Raw genomic sequence first — 11193 nt, forward strand, 5'->3', positions numbered from 1 at the left:
CAGCGGCGTCAGAGGCGGGGTGGCGTGGTCGAGGCTGTGCTCCGGGCGACGGTGGACGGCAAAGGGTGAAGGGGCGGAGCCGGGTTCGATCCCCCCCTTCTCGATCCAGATCGGGATCAAGAGGTGGGGGGCAGACGAGGGAGAGTGGGGGATCGTGTGGGGGTGGTTGGTCTAGGGTTACGGGTGAGGGGGGTATGGAGGGGTGGTTGGGCCGGTTAGGGCCAGATGGGCTGGTTGGTTCGTCTGGCCCAGTGGGGGACTTTTCTCTTTAATCTATTCTGTCAAACAATTGTCTCAGTTTGCATTTAGTTAAAATAGCAAATGATTTTTGTTGAACAAGAAACTTGGCACATAACTGAAACACATTATTTCTAGGAGTCACAAAAAGTTTGAGGTCAAAAGGAGTTGTCTAACTATTTTTAAAAATTGAAAAGGCCAATTTTAAATGTTGGCAGACCACTAAATAAATTCCCAGGGGAACTTGGGAATCCAAAAGAGGTTGGTTCCAACATGACAAATAACCAGAGATTATTTGCCACACTTTTAACATTTTAGTTTTCATGTTTGAAAACTTTGAGTTTTGGACTTTAATTTGAATTTGAAATTTGAACCGTGATTTGGATCAAGTGAAGATTAGCAACAGTAACATGATGACATGGCACCATTAACAGGGGATTACTGTAGCATGACACTGGGGGTGTTACATCATCGCCGGTGAGGAAAAGCTTCACTGTCTCGACCTCGTCGCCGTCGTACTCGCGCCGACCGCAGATATCTTCACTCCGCCGTCGCCGTAGCTGTCTCTCGCCGCCAAGTTAGGGCGTGGGAGATTTGAAATGACGAACTTCTCCAACTCCACTCCTAGTTCGTCATGTTTTTCGTCCAGGGTAATTAAAATCTGATTTTACTACCCTACTTTGATTCTTATGATTTCCACAAAATCTTCAAAAGGTGTTTATTCTACAACTTCCCAATCCTTAAACACCCAGCTGCATATGTACCTTGATTTGTTTCTCTAAGCTGTGTTTTTCTTCAAGATTCCTCAATTGTGTGATATTCAAATCTATACAACTCTGGAACCTAAGTCAAGAACGCTTAATGAAATTCCTTAAGAAACCCATGGTCAAATTCCTCAAACTTGATTCTTTTTGAAAAATTTCTGAGAACACATATGACCTCTCCAAATTCTTCGTACATATACTCTGTTCACAGGTACAAAATGTCCACTACTGAATCACTAGGTTATCATAAACTTAACTCATTTGCAGCGTTCCTTGAAGATAAATTGCATACTTCCTCAGAAACATCCATTGTTCAAAATCCTCAAGTGAAGAAAATGGTTGATGGGAAGAGACCTCAGAAGGGAGGAAAGAGACCAGAGTCCAACCCTGCTTTTGAAATCCTATATATGAAGAATATTGCACACCAGATGAAGCTACTCATGGGAAAGAAACCAAGAATCAGCGCAAAGTGCGCATCCATAGGATTGAAAAGAGATGGGCCAAGGATCCTCAAGCATTAGATGCGGTGAGGAATTTCCCAAAAAATGGGCCAAGCGTCAAGCCAAATTGGCTAAAGTGGCAAAAGAAGCAGTGAAGAAATTCAATGAAGATTCTGCTGCTACTGCTGCTGAGGCCTCTACAAGTAAGCCTAAGAAGGCTTTGCCAAAGAAATTAGCTGTGAAGCCGAGTTCCTCAACAGCAATGCCCTCACGGCCAAGTTCTTCAAAGTCAATGCCTTCACGGCCAAGTTCAAAGCCCTCACGGCAAATTCCTCAGGCAACTTCTTTAAGGGCAGCTCCAATTCCCTCTGTTGCCACGAAATCCTCAACTGCTGTTGCAAAGTCCTCAAAACCTATGCATCTTGCCACGTGCCAAAGGACTGCAGGTTTTTCCATTGCTTCAGGAGAATCTGCAAGTTCCTCAGCTCCACCACAATCCTCAACTGGTCCAACCTTGCTGAAAGTCAAAGCTGCTACTAGACGAGGATCGAGGCCAAGTCCTCATAAGAAGCAAGTGGCTTTCCAAATTCCATCTGATGACGATGAAGCTGATGATGAAGAACTCGCAGAAATCATCAGGGACAAGCAAGAAAGGTCCGCTAGAGCCAAAGGCAGTACTGTGCCTCTCATGCTGGATCCGAAGAAGATCCTCGGCCTCATTGACCTTTGGCACAAGGATCCCAACACACCACTGCCTAACTTGAACCTCACTTATGGTGAAATTCACATGTTGACGGCCTTCATAAGTGAAGAAAAATGGAAATATGAGAAGGCCAGACAAGTCAAGAAGGCTCAGTACAAGAAGGAGCGATTTTTGAAGAAAAATGCTCTGAATATGTCTCCTAAAGAACTTGTCAACATGCAAAAGGAGATCAAAGGCCTCAGTGATGAATTTGACACATATCATGCAGACTGGGTCGGTGCTAAAGTCAGATTCGTTAATCTCTCCAAGAACCTCAAGCTCAATGTTGCAACTCCATCGCAACAAGAAATTCCTCAGGTTGAAGCATCTGCTCAACCCATTGAAGAAAATGTAAGCGCAATTGATGAAAATCATGCTTCTGAAGAAACTAAAAGTACCAGGGCTGCTGAAGAATTTCCAGCTCCTAAGGAAATTGACAGGGAAACCTCCAATGTTGCGCCTGAAGATCAACCAAGGCCAGCTGAAGAATTTGTTGCGCCTGAAGAATCTGAGAATGCCAGGGCAACTGCATCAGTTGTGCCTGAAGAACCTGAACCTACTTCATCTGCTCCTCCTGCAAGATAATCAGAGATGAAGAATATCAACCTTCCTTCTACATCAGAAGTGAAGAAAACCAAGGCTGCAGAGAAGGTAGCTGTGAAGAAGTGAAAAGCATCAACTTCTACAGAGTCCTCAGCTCCTAAATGGGTGACGACTTTGACAAGTTCCTTCACTAACCCAATTGATGTTGTTCCAATCTCTGTTGTGCCATCAAAGGAAATTGTCCCATTTGGTGAAGAACATGTCATTCCAGGTGAAGAAAATCCTTCTACTGCTTCTTCAGAGCAGTTGGATGAAGAAATTGATGTTGAAGATGTTGTTTCCACACCTCTGGTATCATCGCCCATGCCCCAGTTCACAGCTGAAGAGGTGGGTGTTGAAGAAATGGAAGAAGAAGATGTGGATATTGGTTCAACAACTCCCGTGCTAAATGATGACTATTGGGAAAGACTTCACCCAATTCACCATTGACCACACCTTTGCATCCAATTCATCAGTCCCCTGTGCAAGCTGAAGATTTGAACGACACTGCGGCAGGCCCTACCTCAACGGACGACCCCAACAACGTTGGCGTTCCTCCATCGACATCATGATGATATTCTTCAGGGGCGTTAGTCCTCATTTTTCGTCCCTTTTGGTCATTTAATGACAAAGGGGAAGAAATTTGAGTTAGTCTTCAAGCAGGTCTTATATATGGGTTGTTTTTTTGTTAAGTTACAACTCTCGCTCTTCTAAAGTGTTTGTTGATCGAGTTGTAAACTTAAGTCCTATGGTGCTCTGATACTTTTGAACTGCTTTCTGCATGCTTATTTCCTCAAGTACCTTAATGCACGCATGCTAAATTTCGTCAGACACCATATCTCATCATGCATTTCAAATTCTTCATACTATATGTCAAATGTGTGTATGAATTACAAGATATAGGGGGAGATCTCCATGATATTACTCTACAATGTGCATTTGCAATCCAAAGCAAATTCCTCAAATATGCACATCTTCGGGGGAAGTTCTTCTATATATTGCAATCAAATTCCTCAATATTAGTATTTACACTTCATATGATTATCCTCGTTGAAAACTTAACCTATTTGTTATCAATCACCAAAAAGAGGGAGATTGTAAGTGCATCTAGTGCCCCTTAGTGATTTTGGTGTATTGAAGACTTATAGGTTAAGGGACTAATGTGTTTGTGAGTGGAGACAGGTTCTATAAGTCTATGAGGAGTTTGATATTTACGATGAAGGTCGACCCCTAAAAATGAATGTCTTCAGTTGATGACCTTGGTTTTCTTGAAGACTTTGAAAATGAGAAAATTGGTGTGACCTTGAAGACTTTGATATTGATGCGAGGATTATGAAGCGTGAAGACTTTTGTTTTCGTACTTTCATTTTCTCTTTCTTAAGTCATAGGAAACACCATACTGTTAAAGGGGGTCGAGGTAAAACTAAGGAAAAGTTTCAAAGTGATCCTCATCTCAAATCCTACACCTACCCAATCCTTTCAAGTGAAGCCATTGGAAATCTCATACAGTTCAGTCAATTTCTTCAGTGACAGAGACGAAGTTCTTCTGTTCTCTGAGGAATTTGTTCTGACTGAGGAGTTAGGAATTCGCTAGTGCGGATTGCCTACAAGTGAGGAACATGATAGCCTTTAGGAATTTGAGAGCTCAAATTTTCGACCGTTGCTTTGCTATGCACCAGCTGTCCCAAAATATCTTATCCACCTAACGGTCATATCATTGAAGGGCATTTATGTCTTATCATGTCGGGATGCTCCCCGGCTATAAATAGCCGCCCCCTACAACCACTAGTTGGTTGGCTGCTCTGAGAGAAACTGACACTTGTCATTGAGAGCATCCCATCCTCCGAGGACTTTGAGTGAAAATCATCAAGTGAGAAAAAAAAAAACCAGACCCAAACACCTACAACACAAAGTGACTGAGTATTACTGAAGAGATTGTTCCTGTGTGGAACCAACGCTTGTTACCTTTGAGGATTGTGCATCCTCCAGACGGTTAGGCGTCATGGTCTAGAGCATCCAAGAGGAATTGTGGATCGCCGAGTGACCGAATCTGTGAAGGTTTGGAAGACTTACCACGAGTGATTGGGCGAGGTCTGTGTGACCTTAGCTCAAGGAGAATATGGTGAGGAATGTGTGTCCTCAGGTTTAAATATCTAACCTCCCCAACCAGACGTGCAACTGTCACAACAGTTGGAACTGGTCCAAATCGTTGTCTTCACCGAGCTACTGGTTCTATTTCCTCAACCCTTTCATTTCTTCATTCATATGTTGATGAAATTGACCGTTACTGTTTGAAGACTTTGGCTAAAGACTTTCTCAATTTCCTCAATCCTATTTCTTCAGTCATCTTATCTTCAACCTGCTTATCCTATTTACACGCTACCTGTACCCCGTGCTTATTTCATATCATCATGATGATTGTGTTACTGCCATGTTATACTTGCACCTGAGTACTTATTCCGCTGCTTGTAGTTCATCACTTAGGAAATTCCTCACTTAGAATTAGGAATTTCCTCAGTGTCGAATTCATAAAAATTGCCTATTCACCCTCCTTCTAGTCGATATAACGCACTTTCGGGGAGGTGCTCCAAACTTATTAACATGACATCTAGTTTAAAATATTTTGAGGCGAGAAACACAACAGTGAAAATGGTTCGTGATTTGGACGCATGGTTCAAAAGATAAAACGTTTTGGAAAATGAATCTAGGAAAAGAGCACAAAAATCTCTTGTTGTGACAAGTGTCGCACATACAATGCGTCATTTGTCACCACAATAAGCACAAGTTGTCCTGCTGCAAATGATGCAGAAACAAGGTTTTTTCTTCCAAAATCTGAAGAAAGAATACCTAAACTTTTGCAACATTTTATGCAAACAAACCAACAAATTAGGTACAGTCGCTACATTTTGGTGTTTAGAAAAACATAAAAATATGTCATTGACTTTCGGAGGCATATGGTATGAGCATATTTGCAACATTCAGGAACTTAATACATTCTTCCCATTCGGATGAACATAACTCGAAATACACTTAACCAGAGGTATAAAAAGAAAGAAATTATAACTGGACATACAAAAACCTTGTAAAGGAACAACTTCTGTCCCATATACCAATATAATTTTCACCGTGTTTACTAAGATATGCAAAAAAAGGGGGGGAATCTCATCGACAGTCTCGTGGAAGATCAGAACTATTTGTGCACAGCTTGTTTCCTGAGGAGATGAAACATGAGAGTGAGACCCATGATACAATGGATTTTGATGGTAGATCAATTATAAAACAACGCTCAAGTTTCCCAGAGTTACCGAAATGAACTGAAGCAATTTCAATTATAAGCCATGGTGTATTACCAATAAGGCAACAGACCATCAAATTAATTACCTTAGGATACCGACTGATATCTGTTCTAGATTGTTATAGAAAAGTTCAAAATGATTTAGAAAGGAGTTTGATAGTCCAAGTTTTTGCAGTTAGATCAGTGAGAACTGTACCACGGTAGCTTGAAGTTGTCTCTCCAGCGAGTTTGCTTGGAACAACTTGCAGATATCTTGTTCAGGCGTTCAATTATATCCGAGAACGTTGGCCTGACGGAAGGTGTTGGATCCCAGCACTCTTGTATTAGCCTGTGATATGCAAACAACTACTATGAGCAGCAGATAGCGAAATTAAGCAAGGACGACCTGCCTACGAGCAAACAATCAGTGATGGCTGTGGCTGGACAATGCAGGGAAACATGGATACGTGAAAGCAGAGCTCCTTGAGAAATTATTAATACAGTATTATATAGACATGTATGAATAGAATGCAAAAGCTACTCACAAACATATGACTACGAGTAAAGAGGGATATGAACGGGGCACGGCATAAGATTCACTTACTCTTTCACACCCTCAGGATATGATTTGGGTTTATTCTTGAATAATGGTCTCAAACCCTCTGAACAAATCATCTTGGCCGCTTCCTCTTGAGGCTTTGGGTGAAATGCAGGAGATCCTTCAATCATCTGAACAATAAATATAAGATAATGTACGCGTGCGATGCTTAGCTAAAGATATGTGCTCATTTGAATTACGTACTGGCGACAGCTGCAACAAACAGTTAGTGTGAATTCATTGGCGCTTCCAAATTAAGAAGTGTGACAGATTACATACCTCGTAAAGAATGAGACCGAACGCAAATGTATCCACACTTCTGTCAAATGCTTCGTTTCTGTACATTTCAGGAGCAATGTATACACCTACGCACATGAACATATTTAATAGTAGTAGTTATAAGTCATAACTGTGGCACTAGTACTAATTTGAAATGGTCACTGGTATAGAACCATTACATAGAAAGAATGTACGATGCAGCATGCTGTCATTAAATAGGTAAATGTAACGTACTGTCAAAATTTGACACTGGCTGAACCATCTGTAGTTTATCTTGGGAGACTTTTGTCAGATCAAGTGATCCAAAGCCTGCCACCTTAAGTTTTCCTTCATCGTCCCGCACAATATTTCTGAAACCTTACAAAAGTATCATAACGTACAGTCCACATAGAATAAACCACTTGAATTTAGTACAGTGCACTGGTTTAGTGACGAAATATATTTGGATAAGCTTACTTTGGTGACAGATCACCGTGGATGATTGGCTCTGGCTTGCACTCGTGAAGATAATTTAGTCCCCTAAATAAGAAGAAGGAATTAATGCAGAATATTTTTTCCTCTGTTCTGGTGGTAGAAGAACAGAATACAAACTAGCGCATGAACTTCATAAATCATTTGTGATTTCATTTTGTTTCATTGAAATAACACATAACTGAAAATTGAAAACCATTTCAATTAGATGAATCAAATTAATTTTCTTGTTTTTCCTGTCTAAAAATAAAGAAAATAAACTTATTGTCACGTGACTACAAAATGATGCACTGACACGAGCAGTTCCAGTCAACAGTTCAAATGGTAGATACAGCTTTGAAGGAAAACGAAATACATATGTCATGAATCCTAACATACCTTGCAATGTCAAGGGCAAACCTGATCGCTTTGTAAGATTGCACGCGACCTTTTGTCTCAAGATAGCTCGCTAGATCACCCTAATGAGGGAACACAGATCCAGTCATCGATGATAGAAGAGTAATATTGTTCAGGTAAATCCAATAGGATTACTTTCTACTGTTCTAATAACAACACAAAATAATGTTCAGGTGAGTTAAGTGCATAGTACTCCATAAATTTATGTGAAGAAACCCTGCTAGTTGGAGGGTTGCTTTTCCGAAATGATCAAAAGTGAATACATGCATTTGTTCTGTTGAATCAAGCACAACTACTCACTTTTTGGTGGTATTCTGAAACAATCATCAGTGGTACATTTTGTGTAACAGCTCCCACAAATTGGACCAAATTGGGATGCCGCGCTTTCTCCAGTAAAGTAAGCTCGTGTTTGAATGCATCTCTGAGTTGATATGACGACAGAACTTAGCAGTATTGAATGAAACATGATAAGCAAAGCCCAAAATCAAAATAAAAAGTTCACGACTATGAACTGAAGAAAACTGTTTAGACTGAAACTGTATCAAGTTAGTTTGTCAAACTAATTATACGATAATAAACACTGTGATAACTCCATAAGGGAAAGTAGTGGCTGAACCCCAGCTCGGTGCACCCACTCTACACTCATGCAAGAAAACATAGCAAAACATTTCGAAAAAATCTGAAACTTTGTGAAAATGATTATGAACAAATGTTGCAGATGCTTGCAAAGTTTGGTGGTCAAATGACATCCGAGGAGGTGTGTACAAAAAAACAAAACTAGAAATTTTGCTCAAACAGTGCACGTACATTTTGAGTTTTTTTTTTGTACAGAGCTCCTCGAATGCCATTTGACCACCAAACTTTGCAAGCACCTATAACATTTGTTCATAATCCTTCCCACAAAGTTTCAGATATTTTCAAAATGTTTTGCTATGTTTTCTTGCGTGGGTGCACCAAGCTGGGGTGTAGTAATAATATTTTCCCTGTAACTTGTTTATAAAAAGAGAAATTATTATTCAGGTTCAATGAACAGAGAGGACGCCAAGGTGAGTTGTAGGATTGTCTGGCACAATATCTCAACAAACTATACTACAATTGAGCGTTATATGATTATAACAGACCCAATTCATCATGATAATTGTCTTAGATACACTACTAAACTTCTGTGTGCAACTTCATGATTATCAGATAAAAAAGGTCAACTGATATAAAAGTTCAAGGAGGCAGCTCATACATGCTATCTCCGTCTGAGAAGCTATCTTTGTCAAGTATCTTCACGAAAACTTTGGAGCCATACCATTTGGCTACATAGTAACCCTGTACAAATTGTATGACAGGTAAGGCGGTCATAATTATGTCAAACCAATAAAATCAGCAAATGCAAATTTAGATGAACCTACAGTAGAAGATATGATTTTCTTGTTTTTGAGTACTAATAGTAGGGCTTAAATTATCATGGAAATCGACATAAGAATCACGTTTTCAACCTTAACACTTTTAATCATCAATAAGTCCATTGTGGAAAATTGTTAGCACTCTTATCCAAGTAACTCAAATACATGAAGAAAGACACCGTGCAAAAAGAGAAAACAAAAGGAGGGAGTTTATTGAGACATGCCTTTGTAACCTCCTCTCCTCTTCGGAACTCGAGTTCAAGAGGGTTCAGTTCATACTCTGGAACTTCTTTAGGATTTGACACAGTCATTGGAGTCTTCTTGGTTTTCTGGTAGAGGAGAATAACAAATGTATAAGAAAATATTTTCCATATCATAGCAATAGCAAGAGTTAAGAAGAGTTCCGGGAATTTTGAATTACGAAAATAAGAAATGCATTACCGGAAGTTTTGCTCCTCTTGCTCTGAGAAGGTTGTACACTTCAAAGTGGCCGTAATGTTTAGCATCCGCTGCTGGCTGAAATTGCATGCATAGAAATACAAGCTGGAATCAGCTTCGGCTAGATAAGTAGTCGCACGTGCCATGCGCCTATATTATCGCTATCTCCGAATGCATCAGATTGGTCATTGCTCCAATGTGGCAGACCCTGTACTCTTAGTAGTACGATATAATTGCACAAACGAAATGACGAGAGGTGCTTGTGATCGGAAGTATGCAAAGTGCGGGGCGTAGCGAAATTCAGGTGACGCATAGCGGGGTGGCGAGAGAAGAAAATTGGGCGAAGGGCGCACCGTGCTCCCCCATCGGTCGCGGGCGTTGATGTTGGCCTTCCAGCCGAGCAGCAGGCGCACCACCTCCCCCCGGCCCTCGCAGGCGGCGATGTGCAGCGCCGTGCGGCCGTCGAAGTCAATGCTGTCGACGTCCACCCCTTCCCCGAGGAGCTCCTCCACGCCGGCCGCGTCCCCCTGGCACGCCGCGTACAGCAGCCGCATGGTGGCGTCCAGGTTCTCCGGCATGGCCAGCACCGCCCCGTCGTCGGGCGCCGGCGTCGGGTCGAGCGACGACTGCCTCGCGAGGCCGAACCTGGTCGGCCCCGCCGCCGCCACGGCCCCCGTCGCCGCGGCCGCGCCCCGGCGCGGGGTGTGCGGCTCCAGCGACAGCTGGCGCCACACCCGCGCCGCCCCCGACGACAGCTGCCGAGAGAAGCTCCGCGTCAGCTTCGCCGCCGCGGCCATCGCCTCCCACAGCCGACGTACGGCCCCCCAAGCAGCAGGCGCGGCGCGAGATCGAGGCCGGCGAGAATCCGCGCGCGGTTTTTGGTGCGTGGGATCTCGCGCGGAGGTGGGTGCTTCTGGGGATTAGAGACGAACGATGATTGGGCGTGGGCGATGATGGTGCTCCGTAGTAATAAAAATCGGGCAGGGACTCGAGATGGTGACTAGTGGCAGCGGAGCGGGAGTTGTTGGTACTATCAGCGTAGTGGGAAGCAGAGCAAGGGAGGGGAGGACGCCGATCGACAGGGAATAACCGCCGGTGAGGAGGGAGCATCGCGGGTACAGCTCGGACTCGACCTGAGTTTAAAAGGTTAGAGTCACTGACTGCCGGGGGCGGGAAGTTGTGGGGTCAGTGTGTCGGGGGGCGGTGGTGCGGGAGTCCAAGGGGTTTTGCGTGCTTTTGTCGCTTCGTGGGAACACTTGCCGACGACTTTCTGTTTTTTTTCCTTCCTGCAAGTCGGAATTATTCGCCTTCGTCTAGCTGAATAACTAGCGGGCGGGGCTGCGAAGTCTTGTTGCCAGTTGGATTTTCCTTTGGTCTGCCAGTCCATAGGCGGCTAAATATACTCTTGTTTACTTTGGGATACTGGATGCAGGAAAAGTATCAGGTGATACGGAGCCTTAGATGCTCCCATGATACGAGCTCCTAGGAACCGTTGGATCTCAAATCCAACAGTTTCGGAAGGCTTTGAACATTTTTGCAAAAAAGATCTTTTGAAGTCTAAAAATTGCGAACAAGTAT

At 42.8% G+C, this 11193-nt stretch overlaps 1 protein-coding gene across 1 annotated transcript; it reads right to left on the reverse strand.

Moving 5' to 3' along the window:
* Positions 1–5702: 5702 nt before the first annotated feature.
* On the reverse strand, positions 5703–10658 carry LOC119317066 (integrin-linked protein kinase 1-like). The gene is made up of 12 exons (XM_037591462.1): positions 9969–10658; positions 9619–9693; positions 9402–9506; positions 9018–9100; positions 8084–8204; positions 7766–7845; positions 7373–7435; positions 7151–7266; positions 6917–7002; positions 6644–6768; positions 6257–6388; positions 5703–5977 (listed from the first exon to the last, which is right to left on the reverse strand). The coding sequence occupies exons 1-12, from the start codon at positions 10410–10412 to the stop codon at positions 5956–5958; spliced, it is 1452 nt and encodes a 483-aa protein (XP_037447359.1). The 5' UTR covers positions 10413–10658; the 3' UTR covers positions 5703–5955.
* Positions 10659–11193: the final 535 nt, after the last annotated feature.

This window comes from Triticum dicoccoides, chromosome 6A, assembly GCF_002162155.2.
Source record: "Triticum dicoccoides isolate Atlit2015 ecotype Zavitan chromosome 6A, WEW_v2.0, whole genome shotgun sequence".
Taxonomy (NCBI): domain Eukaryota; kingdom Viridiplantae; phylum Streptophyta; class Magnoliopsida; order Poales; family Poaceae; genus Triticum; species Triticum dicoccoides.

Coding starts and splice junctions, on each gene's coding strand:
- LOC119317066 (XM_037591462.1), bottom strand. CDS start 10,412: ATGGCCGCGGCGGCGAAGCTGACGCGGAGCTTCTCTCGGCAGCTGTCG. Junction 7,846..8,083: donor TTTCAGAATACCACCAAAAA/GTGAGTAGTTGT, acceptor TTCCCTCATTAG/GGTGATCTAGCGAGCTATCT. Junction 7,436..7,765: donor TTTGCCCTTGACATTGCAAG/GTATGTTAGGAT, acceptor CTTCTTATTTAG/GGGACTAAATTATCTTCACG.